Source organism: Cnephaeus nilssonii (genome assembly GCF_951640355.1).
Source record: "Cnephaeus nilssonii genome assembly, chromosome: 24".
Lineage (NCBI taxonomy): Eukaryota > Metazoa > Chordata > Mammalia > Chiroptera > Vespertilionidae > Cnephaeus > Cnephaeus nilssonii.
In genome coordinates this window covers 6,412,426-6,427,537 of record NC_137095.1, presented here as the reverse complement: position 1 = coordinate 6,427,537, position 15,112 = coordinate 6,412,426, and the positions used below count along the sequence as shown (strand labels likewise).

Below are 15,112 nucleotides of genomic sequence, written 5' to 3'. Positions count from 1 at the left end.
TCTTCGGAAGGCCTCCCCTGTGGAGAACAGTGCCATCCTGAATCCATTAACAAGGCTTCAGCCTTCAAGCTTTGGATGTGGGCTCTTAATGAGCCTAACAGAGGGTGAATCTTGGCAAGTCACCGCTAACGAGTGCTTCCTTGGACCTGTCTGGGAGGCTTGTTTTCTCAGGAGCCAAGCAGAGCACCGTGAAATAGCTAGCCCCATGTGTGGATGGCAGAAAATGGCTACTTACCCCACTTTTTCCTCCTCCTCTGCAGAGGCATTCATGCCCTGGCTGTTTTCACACCAGCCCTTCGAGGACTCCGCTGGGATCCCAGCTGCCCGAGGGTCCCCTCACCCTTAGCCGTCCAGGTTTCTCCTCATGTACTCATGGGGAAGAAAACGTTAATATTGCCGAAGCCGGTTTGGCTCAGTGGATAGAGCGTCGGTCTGCGGACTGGAGGGTCCCGGGTTCGATTCCGGTCGGGGGCGTGTACATTGGTTGCGGGCACATCCCCGGTGGGGGGGGGGGTGCAGGGGGCGGCTGGTCGATGTTTCTCATCGACGTTTCTGGCTCTCTATCCCTCTCCCTTCCTCTCTGTGAAAAATCAATAAAATATATTTTTTTAAAAAAACGTTAATATTTTTTCTCACTTGCATATTTTCACACCCAGTTTTGTGAAATTACTGTTTTTCCTCCTTTGCTGGATGCTGTAATTGGAAGCAACAACTACCTTTCCCTGACAAGTAATCAAATCAGGTACTAATATTTGAGTTGCTCTACTAGCCAATGATAAAAAGATATTTTGTATGGCAACAGGTATTATTTCCCCAGTTTTTATGTTCTCTAGTTTAGTGCTAAAGCATAGGACTTAAAACTGGGAGGTTGTATTTGTAAATATAGTACACTATAAAAGCTCTTTGAAAATGTAAGAACTACCAGCGATGTTTAATGTAGTGTTTTAATGGAATTATAAGCTCTCTGAGATCCGGGAGGGCTTAACCATTGTGAGTGAACGGTACAGAAAAGAATAAGAACCGATAAAACTTCAAATGAGAATTTGATAATGGGATCATCTCTTAGCTGTTACTCATCCACTTCATTACCCCAACTATTGGGTCTAGATGATATTTTATTTTATTTATTTTATTTTTATTGATTTCAGAGAGGAAGGGAGAGGGAGATAGAAACATCAAGATGAGAGAGAATCATTGATCGGCTGCCTCCTGCACATCCCCTATTGGGGATCGAGCTCACAACCCTGGCATGTGCCCTTGACCAGAATTGAACCCGGGACCTTTCAATCCTCAGGCCGACGCTCTATCCACTGAGCCAAACCAGCTGGGGCTCTAAAAGGCATTTTCAATGCCTGTCCTCAGTTCTGGTCCCAGGTCCCTGTCCCACTGGACACTTGCACTTGGCTGGCCCATCTTTCAACTTAAGCTCATAGCAGTTCCTACAACACCCCCTGCCCCACTTTCACCTTTTCTTTGAAGGCGCATTCACATAGAGTTTTCATTTCCCCACTGCATTTAGTCACTTATTCGTTCTACATTTGCCCCCATCCTTCTATTGCCACTGCCATCTCCTAATCCAGAAGCTCACCCAGTGCTCCCTGTCGCTAGGGTGGCTGTATGTTCCAGTTGCCCTGCAGCATGCCAGTCTGTGCCTACTGTAGGCCCTTGGAGAAGTATCTCTTTTAGACTATACTTTTTTGTTGTTAATCCTCACTCAATATTTTTCCATTGATTTTTAGGGAGAGTGGAAGAGCGAGGAAAAGACAGAAATATCAATGTGAGAGAAACACATCAATTGGTTGCCTCCTGCACGAGCCCCGACCAGGACCCGAGCCTGGGAGGAACCTGCATCCTAGGTATGTGCCCTTGACTGGAATCGAACCCGGACCGCAGGCCAACACTATCCACTGAGCCAAACTTGGACTATAAATTGTGTTTACCCTACGTATTACCTGTGTGTGAAGTTCAAACTTGGGATTTGGCTAACATGAAGCACCCTTGCGCTGTACCGCTGTTTTCCCACTTACCTCATACTCTCATTTCTGCTTGTCTGAGTCTCGCTTTCTTCACAGTTGTTCTTCCTCTCTCACTCAGCATTTGCAGCCTTGTGCTACTGGTGTAAGTTTTTGGATATGGCCTCAAGTTTCACCCTCACATGGTGAGCTCCAGTGCAGGAGTTCCATTTTATAGATACTGCTCTTGCCCGGCTGGCTCAGTGAGCGGCAGCCTATGAACCGGGAGGTCACAGGTTCAATTCCCAGTCAGGGCACATGCCCAGGTTGTGGGCTCGATCCCCAGTGTGGGGCGTGCAAGAGGCAGCCAATCATGACTCTCTCTCATAATTGTGTTTCTCCTTCCCTCCCACTTCCTTCCTCTCTGAAATTTTTATTTTTAAAAAAAAAGATATATATATCGGTCTATGCTGCTATGTAGCATCTAGCAGCATAGACCGACTGTTCAGCATAACAATGAGTTGGAACCAGAGGCAGTAACTGAGGGCAGCATTATTATTGAGCTGTTATTCTGGGGCAGAGCATATGAATCATTAAAGCAATTTGCACTTTCCTGTTATTTACTAAGTACATTATCTTGGTCTTGCCAAATTTGAATCTGAAAATTTGCTCTCTCCATGGTTCCGTTTAAACAGCATGTTCCCTCTTCAGAACGGTTCATGTGAATCCTGTTTCCTCCTTTTGTGGGGTGCCCTTGGGCTCTTCTGTGTGCTCTTTCGCTGTGGGAGAAGTATTGGTGTTGATCACTGTTCTTAGGGAATCTCAGGCTTCTGAGAGAGCCTACTCTTGGAATAAAGGCTCTGTTATCCTTAAGTTGTTTCCAAGTCCAAGTGACCCCTTAGAACTTGGGGTATCTCAGCATCTGAGGCAGCCTTCTTATGACACGTGTCACTCTGTTGAGCTTCAGAAACGATGCAGCTGATTCTAGCAGCTGGATGGATTGTCCACATTCCTCTAGGACTAGGTGCTCCTCCAGTCGGGCCATCCTGTCTAGGCTGTTGTTGTTTTTCCAGCTGAGTGTATCTGTCACTATCCTCTCTAGTTTACTATGACTGTAAGGAGTACCGGACCAAGAAGTGTGAGAGACTAGAATATGCAGGTGCTATCAAAAAATAGTGAAGCCCTAGCTGGCTTGGCTCAGTGAATAGAGCATCAGCCTGTGGACTGAAGGGTCCCAGGTTCGATTCTGGTCAGGGCACATGCCTGGGTTGCAGGCTCGATCCTCCGTGAAGGGGGCATGCAGGAGGCAGCCAATCAATGATTCTTTCTCATCATTGATGTTTCTTTCTATCTCTCTCCCTCTCTCATCCTCTCTGAAATCAATAAAAATATATTTTTTTAAAAATAGTGAAGACATCACCTTGAAAGTGTTCAAAGTGTCATTCTTAAGCGCTCAGCTCTCAACGTATTCCACATTCTTGTATCCTTGACATTGGTCTCACTGTACAGACCTCCAGTCTTTGCTTCCGCTGGTCGCTTTCCCTGGAGTGGCAGCTCACTGCTCTACCTGCTAAAAGCTTTCTCATCCAGCAGACATTTATTGAGCATCTACTCTGTGCCAGATTTTGGGCTAGGCCCTGGGGATGCAAAATGAGTAAGACCAGGTCCCTCCTCTGCCAGGAACCCAGTGCCTTAAGAGGGGCAACTTGGCCGAAACCGGTTTGGCTCAGTGGATAGAGCGTCGGCCTGCGGACTCAAGGGTCCCACGTTCGATTCCGGTCAAGGGCATGTACCTTGGTTGTGGGCACATCCCCAGTAGGGGGTGTGCAGGAGGCAGCTGATCGATGTTTCTCTCTCATCGATGTTTCAAACTCTCTGTCCCTCTCCCTTCCTCTCTGTAAAAAATCAATAAAATATATTAAAAAAAAAAAGAGGGGCAACTTGAAACAGATGTTTTCCACATAGGATCCTAGGTGCAGAGGTAGAGATGCACAGGGAGCTCGAAAGAGGAGTGTTTTTATTCTCAACTGAGCTCTCAAGTGCTCCCTGCTCCGTGCTGCCAGACTTAGGTCACGCTCCTCTGTGATACCGTGTGATGTGTGTCCCCCTCCCGACCAGCTCCCTGCAGGCATTAAGGCAGGGCCAGCCTCTGTTTTATCCCGGTGTGTCCCCTGGTGCTTGCCATAGTGCTTTGCACAGTTTAGACTTATTTATACCCTGCGTTGTTCCAAAAGGGATTTGGACTGGCTCACAAAGATGCTCTTAAGGCATATGATGGGATATATAAAATAATTGAAGAATTTGGGATTGAAATAGTGTGGGAAGAGAAAAGGATGAGAACATAGAGGGTAAGACACATTGAAAGATTCTGTTGTCTGGTTGGTTCTCAGCTCCTTCGGGGTTGATGTAAAGAGGGAAATAATCATGTCTGTCCTTTATGGACTAGGCTAAGTGGAATAAAAATCAACAACTTGTAGTGATATCAGGGACCAAGAAATTTCTCTTCTGGGACCTCCTTGCAAGGGCACTGTGAGCTGCTGTTCTGTAATCCCTGTATTTATTAGCCTACTGTTTATTTGTTTTTGTTTTGTTGGTTGTTTTTTTTTAATTATTTTTTATTGATTTCAGAGAGGAAGGGAGAGGGAGAGAGAGATAGAAACATCAATGATGATAGAGAGTCATTGATTGGCTGCCTCCTGCATGCTCCCTACTGGGGATTGAACCTGCAACCCGGGCATATGCCCTTGAGCAGAATCGAACCTGGGATTCTTCAGCCCTCAGGCCGATGCTTTATCCACTGAGCCAAATGTCTGTATGAGCCTGATGTTTGTATGTATGAGCTGTTTCAGAGGATGCTCCTTCAGTGCAGGTATAGTTTGCAGCTTCTGCCAAGAGCCACCTGACGGGAGACCGGCTCCACATTAGTCAGTCAGGAGCCTTTTCCTAGCTTTCCAGTGGAGCAGTGCTCCTCATCTTTTCAAACTCATCACCTCTTTAAAGAAACATAAAAACGTCATACCTCTGCTCCATTCTGATAAAATTCCCCTCAGGTCTGTTAGAGCCAACTTCTTCTTTTTCTTTTTTTTTTTTAATATATTTTATTGATTTTTTACAGAGAGGAAGGGAGAGGGATAGAGAGCTAGAAACATCGATGAGAGAGAAACATCGACCAGCTGCCTCCTGCACACCTCCTACTGGGGATGTGTCCGCAACCAAGGTCCATGCCCTTGACCGGAATCGAACCCGGGACCTTTCAGTCCACAGGCTGACGCTCTATCCACTGAGCCAAACCAGTTTCGGCTATAGCCAACCTCTTATCCTCACCAGCTGAGAATATTTTATCCTGCTTTTTCTTAAGTTTGTGTTATAAAAACAACAGTTATTCCTCTCCTATACAGCTATGTTACTATATTGAATATGACTTTCAAACTGTAGATTGTTCTACGAATCTTAGGAGTTTCTAGAATACCTCGATGAAGAATCATTTCTCTTGAGCCCTCCCTGCAGTTGGTCAGTTTGTTTACATTGTTTAGCTGGGTCCCAGATTTAATTCCAGTAGTCTCGTTAAAAGGATTTGTTCTCAGGACTTACATCAGGCAAGTAATTAAATCAACTAGCATGAAGTTTGATCAAAGCTGTCAGCCTGGCAACTTAGTTAAGTGAAAAAGAGAGAACTTTGTATAGAACTTGTTTCTTGGGATTGGTCAAAAGGAGAGGTAGATGTGCTAGCATTTTAGTTTATCAAGAAGTTCACGGTGAATAGGCATTTGCCACGGCATTTTGTTGACTTTGTGTCAACACCAGGGCCTTCGCTGCTATCCAGGGAACCTTTCGCCCTGTAACAGGCTTCAGGCTTAAAGCAGGCTTTGCTTTCCCCAGGGTCCAGCTAATAATACTGAGAACTTAGAATTCGCCATGTGCTCTGCTAAGTGCTTTTGAGTTTATAATAGATTTTTCTTTTCTTTCATTCAGTCCTCAAAATAAACCCCATTTTACAAAAGAGAGAAACCGGAAGTTGTGCTTTGCCCAGCATCTTCCGGTTCGTGGAAGAGGGAGCCAGAGCTGGAAGTCGGTCACTTTATCATGTCACAGATATAGTGAGATTCTCAGGCAGATTTCCAAGCCTTTAAACCTTTTTGAGGTTTAAAGAGTATTTACTTCAGCTACTGAAATGCCTCCTGAAACACGTGACAATTACACCCAAATAATGACAAAGGCTGGGCCGGGGCATCTCGCTTCCTTAGATATTCATACCTTCCCTGACCATCTGTGCCATTTCCCTGAGAGCAGCTGCTTAGCTTTCTTAGCCACTGTGAGGATTGTCATCACTCGCGTTAGAGAGAGAGGGAGGGAGAGGGAGGGAGAGAAACAGGCTCCCTACTGAGGATCGAGCCTAGGCACGTGCCCTGACTGGGAATTGAATGGGCCACCTCTTAGAGAATGGGGCAACACTCAGTCACCTAAGCCACACCGACCATATTTTCTCCTTTTGTGAATATTGCCTTTAAAAAAAAAAAAAGTATTTTGGCCCTGGCTGGTTTGGCTCAGTTGATAGAGCATCGGCCTGCGGACTGAAGGGTCCCGGGTTCGATTCCCAGTCGGGCACATGCCCGGGTTTCGGGCTTGATCCCCAGTGGGGGGTATGCAAGAGGCAGCCTATCCATGATTCTCTTATCATCATTGATGTTTCTATCTCTCCCTTTCCCTTCCTCTCTGAAATCAATAAAAACATGTAAAAAAATATATAAAAAAATAATTTTTTAAAAAGTATTTTGACAGTTTCAGTTTCTGAAATATTCCCTTATTAATGACTAATGTTTCGATTTTCTAGCTAATCCCTCTGACTTTGGGAAACTATATGGACTATTCCTGATTCTCCTTTTAGCCTCCCTTAAAGATTCTGCTGTTTTCCTGACTCCTCAGCGGCTTTCTTATTCTGAAACTAAAGAGAAGGACCTGGGTTATCTCAGGATGTCTCCCGCCAGCTCCCCAGCCCACACAGATGGCGATCTGTGCTCAGAAGTTTGCCAGGAGAGGGATTTTACCCTGCCCTACTCTGAGCAGCTCTATGCTTGTCATCATTTCTTTTATTAGAAACTAGAGGCCCAGTGCACAAAGTTCGTGCACGGGGGGTGTTCCTCAGCCCAGCCTGTACCCTCTCCAATCTGGGATCCCTCTCACAATCCAGGACTGCTGGCTCCCAACTGCTCGCCTGCCTGCCTTCCTGATTGCCCCTAACTGCTTCTGCCTGCCAGCCTGATCACTCCCTAGCCACTCCCCTGGCAGCCTGATTGATGTCTAACTACTCCCCTGCCAGCCTGTTTGCCCCCAACTTCCCTCCTCTGCTAGCCTGGTCACCCCTAACTGCCCTACCCTGAAGGCTTGATTGCCCCCAACTGCCCTCCCTTGCAGGCCTGGTCCCTCCCAACTGCCCTCCCCTGCAGGCCATCTTGTGGTGGTTATCTTGTGTCCACATGGTGGCAGGATCTTTGACCACATGGGGGCAGCCATCTTGTGTGTTGGAGTGATGGTCAATCTGCATATTACTCTTTTATTAGATAGGATAGAGGCCTGGTGCATGGGTGGGGGCCAGCTGGTTTGCCCTGAAGGGTGTCCTGGATCAGGGTGGGAGTTCCCTTGGGGTGTAGGGCAGCCTGGGCGAGGGGCCTATGGTGGTATGCAGGCTGGCCACGCCCCCCTGCAACCGAAGTGGAGGCCCTGGTATCTGGGGTTTATTTATCTTCTACAATTGAAACTTTGTAGCCTGGAGCGGAGCCAATCCTCCTGCTCTATACACAGCCAAAGCCATTTCTGTTGGAATTTATTTATCTTCTATAATTTAAACTTTGTAGCCTTAAGCAGAGGCCTGGGCCGGCCAGGGTGTTCGGAAAGCTTGGCTTCCTCCATTTCAGGGGAAACCCAAGCCTCCCTCCTGCTCACTCTGTGGCTGCAGCCATCTTGGCTGGGTTAACTTGCATACTCGCTCCTGATTGGCTGGTGGGCGTAACTGGTGGGTGTAGCGGAGTGATGGTTAATTTGCATATTACTCTTTTATTAGATGGCTGTCTAATTTAAAATTTCTGCTTTTACTTTCTCTGTTGTCCTCTGTACCTTTCATGTGTTTGGAAACCACCACACTTTGGTTTTCTCCATATGTTTAGTTTCTCTGCAATTAATGCCTTGTGCATGAGTTAACTCATCTATAAAATGGGTATAATAGTAGTCCTTTTTTTCCTTTATCAATTAAGATATTACATATGTGTCCTTATCCCCCTATATCCCCCCACCCTCAATAGTCTTTACTACATCAAAATCATGTTGGTAACCAAGGAGCATGTGTGTAAGTGCTTTTAGAAAGCAACAAAGACTCAGTTATGAAAGGTGTTACTTGAAATGGATTCCAATGTAATGAAAATATGGCAAATAATGTCCTTTATTTCAAGCAATCTTTGATTAAAAACCACAGCGCAACCCTGGCCGGGTGGCTCATTTGGAGGAGCCTCATGCCGTACACTGAAATGTTTTGGGCTTAATTCCCGGTCAGGGCACATACTAGGTTGTGGGTGTTCAGTCCCTGGTCAGGGCACTTACAAGAGGCAACCTATCGATGTCCCTCTCACCCCCCTCAAAAATCAGTAAGAACCTACCCTCAGGTGAGGATTAAACAAAAAAAAAATAGCCATGGTGCAGTTGAAATGTTTTACCGGTTATAACAGGATTTGCCATGTATCTTTTCCTGCTTCATTGTCGCTTGGGTTATCCTGTGAGTTTTCTTTGCATTGTCCATGGATGTCCTTGAATGTGGTAGAAACCTGGGAAGGGCTCAGGCAGGCCCCGCCCCCAGGGTGCTCTGAGCTTCCCTATGCGCCTCCATGTGACTCACTGTTGGTCTTCCCCGTGGACTTCCCTTGCCATCATTGTAGACTTGGGGAACAGGCTGTGGGCAGCTGACGTCCTTGTTCTAAACCCAGAGCCTAGCCCTGGCCAGTTTTGCTCAGTGGATAGAGCCTCAGCCTGCAGACTGAAGGGTCCTGGGTTCGCTTCCAATCAAGGGCACATGCCTGGGTTGTGGGCTCGATCCCCAGTAGGGGACATGCAGGAGGCAGCCAATCAATAATTCCCTCTCTTTGGTGTCTCTCTCTCTCTCTCTATCTCTATCTCTCTCTCTCTCTCCCTCTCCCATCCTCTCTGAAATCAATAAAAATGTTTTTTTTAAAAAGTTTTAACAAATGAAAACAAAAAATAAACCCAGAGCCTGGTACTCCCGGGAGATCCCACTTAGAAGTGCTGTCTTGGGGAAGCCGCCCTCTGCTGTGCCTGATGCTCCTCATTCCCGTGTTTATAACTGGCCGTGCAGCTGCCGCCCTGCTTTCCCCGGGGGCCTCGGAGCCCTTTTTCCTGTTGTAGGTGGACAGAAAATGATCGTCAGGGCATCTGGGGTCAGTCTCAGGGCCGTGGTTGGAGCCGTGAACAGGCTGTCAGAGGAGGCTTGGCTTAAGTGTAAATGAACCTTAGAGCAGAATCCCAGGGTCACCTGCAGAAGAGAGGTGACACTCGAAATCAATGCCTGCTCCCTCTCCCCTTGGGAAGTCTAAAGGAACTTGATGTTTAAACTTGGGGTGGAAAAACAGAGAGGGTGTGGTTTAGGCAAGGCAGCACCCGAAGTCTGATTCCAGTGTGATGTCTGGGCAAGTGGCTCAACCCCTGAGCTGTGTCCAGCTATCGAGTGAGAAATAAACCCACCAAATAAGATTCCTTCAAGCACTCTGCAGCGCCTGCGTGTTCCCTCCAATGACTGCATCCGAGGACCAGAGCAGATAGGGTGGGCGTGTGACTGATGAGCGGAGAGGGAGGGGGCTGCAGGGGATGACTATTACGGGAGGTGATAAGCTGTATCTGTACACCGTGGCTAAGCAGTGACAAGAATGTCGAGAGGTGTAAATGCCAGGGTGGGGGATGAGAAGCAAGGAGATGGGGGGGGAAGCCAGGTTAGAGGTGGAGTGTCCCTGCCCTGCGTGTCATGCTCCTCGGGGCTCAGCATGACAAGCAGCTTCTCATATACGCTTCCCCTTTGGGGGGGGGGGGGTCACAGAGCTAGCAGGCAGCCGTGCCATCACTGACCAGGTTCTTCCACAGCCATAGTGTGAGGGGTTTCAGGGAAGCATCCAGGGTCCACCTCCTCCTGTGTACTCTCTCTCCCGTGAGATGGTTGACTCCCTTGGGAGCAGGGAATTACCTTTTAAAAAATTATTATTGATTTCAGAGAGGAAGGAAGAAGGAGAGAGGGAGAGAAATAGAAACATCGATGATGAGAGAATCATGGATCGGCTGCCTCCTGCACGCCCCCTGCTGGGGATCGAGCCCACAACCTGGGCATGTGCCCTGACTGGGAATAGAACCATGACTTCCTGGTTCATAGGTCGATGCTCAACCACTGAGCCACTGTGGCTGGGCCGGGGAATTATCTTTTTTTTTTTTTTTTAATATATTTTATTGATTTTTTACAGAGAGGAAGGGAGAGGGATAGAGAGCTAGAAACATTGATGAGAGAGAAACATCGACCAGCTGCCTCCTACACACCTCCCACCGGGGATGTGCCTGCAACCAATGTACATGCCCTTGACCGGAATCGAACCTGGGACCCTTCAGTCCACAGACCAACGCTCTATCCACTGAGCCAAACCGGTTTCGGCAGGGAATTATCTTTTGTTCCCCCTCCTTCAGTGCCTAGCATAGTGCTCTGAACATGATTGTGTAGTCAACATTGAAGCCAGAGGAAGTGTGTTTCCCTGGAGCGCAGCTTCTCTGCTGCTCAGGAAGCAATGCCACTGACCCACAAGTTCCTTCCTAGAACGACTGGACCTCTCCTTGGGAGGGGGCAGTGCTACGGGGCTGCTACTTTCGGCCACGCGAAAGCCGCCAGAAACCGTAAAAGGATTAAAAACAGGGCAGTGAAGTTATTCCCACCTTGTAGTTCAAGAAAGCGAAGTTCCTGGATGTCACCCGGCTGGTATACGGACTCCTAATCCAGTGCTCACGTCCCTGACCCAGAGATCTGCCGCCTCCTGCCCCACCTGATGGCCAGGCTCTCCCCAGCGGGGCGGGGTGGGGGGGTGGGAGGGGCGTCTCCTTACCCCACCACCACTCTCCTTTCCCATCCCAGGCACCTGCTGTGGTTTCTGGTGAGTGCTGGCCAGAGCCCCCAAGGGGGAGGGAGCTCCAGTACCTGGCACTTTGCGGGGCACTAACGCCTTTGCGACAAGGGAGGAGGCATCCTCGCCCCCAGTTTTGCCCTCATGAAGGGAGGCTTCGAGGTGAAATAATCACTGGGGCGGAAGCCGGTGGGAGTGGAGAGGGAGGGCCAGGTCCTTAGCGTGAGGCGGTGGCCACTGGGGCAGGACTGCGGGCGTGCAGGTTGTGGGGGCCCCTGACCCAGACCTGGGAGAAGGGCTGATGGGGCGGGGCGGGCACTGGGGGGCGGGCTCAGGCAGGCTCCGCCCCCAGGGGCGCCGGTTTAAAAGCTGGGAAGCCCGCCGGGAGCCGAGCCGCTGTGGAAGCTCGCAGCCCCGCGGTGCGTCCAGGCCACAGCGATGGCCCTGCGGGCGGGGGGCGCTCGTTGGCTCGGCGCTGTCTTGCTCTTCGCTCTGCTCGCTGCCAGCGCCGCCTCACTCAGCTGGGATCTCCGGGAGCCCCGCATCCGCAGCCGGGCCGGCAAGATCCGTGTGCACCCGCGAGGCAACCTCTGGGCCACCGGTAAGTGTCTGGGACCCTCTGGGACCCGGCAGGCGCCCCTCACCAGCATGCTCTCACCCCCTTTTCCTTCTCTGGCCGCCCCTGAGCCACAGACATTGGTGTCTGGACTGGTGGGGACCCTGGAACTCCTCTAATTTAGATGGGGAACTTGAGACCCAGACAGGTGAGAGAGGGGCTAAGATCACTCAGCTCGTTTTAAGCAGAGCGGAGGCTGGCCGCTACCTCTGCCTCACAGCTCTGCCCCTTCTTGTTTAAACAAGACCCTACCGACTCTTCCCACTTCTGTCTGCTCCCTGCCCCTCCTCCTTCCAGAAACCTCCTCACTGTCCACTTCCTTCTCTGCCCTTTGCTGTCCTCTCCTAAGCAGGCAGCACAGCTGGCAGAGTTGGCTCTGACCCTGGCCCATCCCACCTTCTAGCTGCGCCATCCTCTCCCCCCCCCTCCACCTGTTCAGGCTTTGCCACCACAAGGGTCTTTACTGCTCCTTGGTGAAGAGTATATTCCTTCCATGAGAACTAAAAGGTGGGAGAGGTGGGCAGCTTCCCGGCTGTGATAGGATCCTTGCTCCCTGACTTCCTTATGTCCAGGCACCTCTTTTTTTCTTTTTTTTTTTTTTAATCGGAACTGCTTTTCTAGGTCACTTCATGGGCAAGAAGAGTCTGGAGCCCCCTGGCTCATCCCTACTCAAGACAGCTCCCCACGTCTCGCTGGGGGACCAGAGACTGCAGCTGAGTCATGATCTGCTCAGGATCCTCCTGCTGAAGAAAGCTCTGGGCATGAGACCCGGCGGCCCAGCACCTCACGCCCAGGTGAGCCAGGCCCCCACCACTGGCCCAGGAGAGGCTTAGCCAGGGCTGCCCCTGGGTCCAGCGCTGGGATCAGGGAGTGCCTGCCCAACCAGGGTCTGATGGGCCCCAGAAATCAGGGATTCCAGGCTCGCTTTGTGATGCAGAGCTCAAAGGGAGAGGACTCCAAAGAAAGGAAGGTGATGCCCTAGCTGGTTTGGCTCAGTGAGTGGATAGAGCCTCAGCCTGCGGACTGAAGGGTCCCGAGTTCGATTCCAGTCAAGAGCACATACCCGGGTTGAGGGCTCCATCCCCAGTAGGGGGCGTGCAGGAGGCAGCCCATCATTGATTCTCTCTCATCATTGATATTCCTATCTCTCTCCCTTCCTCTCTGAAGTCAATAAAAATGTTTTTAAAAGAAAAAGAAATAAAGGAAGGTGAAGAAATCAAAAGAAAGGAAAAATTTTTTAAATAAGAAAGGAAGCTAAATAATAAAGAAAGAGAGAGAGAGAGAAAGGAAGCTAACCTTCCCAGCAAACCCCAGGGAATAAGAAGTAGGGGAAGGAGTTTCCCCTCTGATTGCCCAGTCTGACGTCACAGCCTAGGATTATCCAGCCTCTTGCACCCACAGTCTAGACAGACTCATCCCCACCCCACCTGTCCACCCTTGCTGTGCCCTGAATATGCTTGTGGTTAGAGTTGGGACACTGAGGCCCACAGAGGGGGCGTCAGTTAGAAGCTGAGACAGAGTCCGACCTTGTCCACCTTGACCAGTGCCCTTCCCAGACTGTCTTCTGCCTCCGTGGCTTATGGCAGGGTTTCTCAGCCTCAGCACACTCTTGACAGAATGTCTGGGCTGTGGGGTCATCCTAGGAAGTTGAGCGGCATCCCTGGTCTCTGTCCACCAGAGCATCGCCCCACCTCCCCAATTGTGAGAACCAAAAATGCCTTCAGATGTTGCCACGGGTGCTCTAGCAAGGGGACACGAGTGGGAGTTAAAATCATCCTTGGTTGACCACGCCAGCCTTAGTCTGTAGCCATTCCCTGCTTCCGGGCCGGTCCCTGTCCCACACCGCCTTCCCAGGTCTGCTGTTGCTGTGTGTGGAAGGCAGAGTGAGTGGTGGGTGTGGGTTCTGGTGACAGTGTGCTCGATTCAAAACTTTAGCTCTTAGTAGCCGTGTAACCTTAGAAATGTCACTTAACCCCTCTAAGCCTCAACTTTCTCACCCATAAGATGGGGATAACAGTGCCATCTCCCGTTAAATGAGACCATATCATTTGCTCAGCATGATGCCCGGCACACAGAAAGCGCTTAGTAAATGGGAGCTGGTATGGTCTGAGATCCCTGGCAGCACCTGTTGCTGACGCACCTTTGTTTTTAATATATTTTTATTGATTTCAGAGAGGAAGGAAGAGGGAGAGAGAGAAACATCACTGATGAGAGAGAATCATTGATCGGCTGCCTCCTACACCACCCACACTGGGGATTGAGTCCGCAACCCGGGCATGTGCCCTGACAGGGAATCGAACTGTGACCTCCTGGTTCATAGGTTGACACTCAACCACTGAGCCACACTGGCTGGGCCTGACTCGCCTTTGAATCCACCACTGTGCCTAGTGTGTAAAGCGTACATTTTGAAAGAAGGGAGGGGCATGCCCTCGAGAAGGTGCAGCTGTGACTCTCCTGATGCACAGAACCACCCGCCCCTGGGGACCTCGGGTGAAAGGACTGGCTACTCTGAAGGGAGACGATGTTTCCTCTGGGGCCATTGGTCTGGAAGGCCTGAAATATGCAGACCAACTAGAGAACCTCAGAGGAAGCAGTACCTTGCCCTGGGGACGGGCTTCAGAAGTGAGGTGTGCGGGAGTGAAAATGCTAACCCTGGCAGAGGGCCAGCCACCTACTTGGAATTTACTTCCATGGTCTCCCTTGAATGTCATGACCACTCTGAGGTTTGGGCTGCTAATGTGAGAAAATCACCCTTCTTCAGGTGCTGGGGGGTGGCGGGGGGGGGGGCTGCCTCAGACGAGAGTCTGTCCCTGTCCGACTCTGTGGATGCCTAGCACTTAGGAATGGCAGAATGCCCTATTATTTGCTCCCTGTGCTCAGGTCAGTTCTGTGTTCCCCTTCAGTATAGGAGGCTGCTGGTGCAAATGCTGCAGAAGTGATGCCATTAACGAGGAAGACACAACAACGTGGCTTAGACTGTGCCCACCCCGGGAAGGTGCTGAAGGGGACCCTGGTAGTGGCCCCATCTGGATGTAAATTCTGGGCTCAAATCTCTGTTACTCCATTACTGTGATTTGTGGTCGGGTCACCAGGAGTATCACCAGTGCAGACACAAATTATGTTCCTGCTGTATTTCTTGCTTCCCTGTTGAAGTTGTGAATAAAACCCTGCTCTTTACATAGAATGTCTGGTCCTCTCCTTCCAGTGTGTTTGAGGGGGTGGAGTGGGGGGAAGGGGGCTGGAGATGGGGTTGGCTCCAAAATGCCCAGAACACTCCATGGTACCAGCCTGGTACTGACTCAGGACACCTCATTAGCTCATGCAGCAAACAGGTACTCCACACCTGCTGTACACCAGGTCCTGTGCCAGGCAATTGGTTCTGCTCTCTCTCT

At 49.9% G+C, this 15,112-nt stretch overlaps 1 protein-coding gene across 2 annotated transcripts; it reads left to right on the top strand.

Moving 5' to 3' along the window:
• Positions 1–7,394: 7,394 nt before the first annotated feature.
• On the top strand, positions 7,395–14,885 carry NMB (neuromedin B). Of its 2 annotated transcripts, none has more exons than XM_079764179.1 (3): positions 7,395–11,705; positions 12,342–12,514; positions 14,629–14,885. In XM_079764179.1, exons 1-3 carry the CDS (start codon positions 11,543–11,545, stop codon positions 14,791–14,793), a joined length of 501 nt encoding a protein of 166 aa, XP_079620305.1. In that variant the 5' UTR covers positions 7,395–11,542; the 3' UTR covers positions 14,794–14,885. The 2 variants fall into 2 exon arrangements, with proteins under 2 accessions (XP_079620305.1, XP_079620306.1); XM_079764180.1 differs by having other exon boundaries at positions 14,624–14,804.
• The last annotated feature ends 227 nt before the right edge of the window (positions 14,886–15,112 follow it).

Bases quoted from the DNA above. Each gene is read 5' to 3' on its own strand.
- NMB (XM_079764179.1), top strand. From the start codon at position 11,543: ATGGCCCTGCGGGCGGGGGGCGCTCGTTGGCTCGGCGCTGTCTTGCTC. The intron at 11,706-12,341 runs GTAAGTGTCTGG...CTGCTTTTCTAG, and splicing joins AGGCAACCTCTGGGCCACCG to GTCACTTCATGGGCAAGAAG. The intron at 12,515-14,628 runs GTGAGCCAGGCC...CCTTCAGTATAG, and splicing joins GCCCAGCACCTCACGCCCAG to GAGGCTGCTGGTGCAAATGC.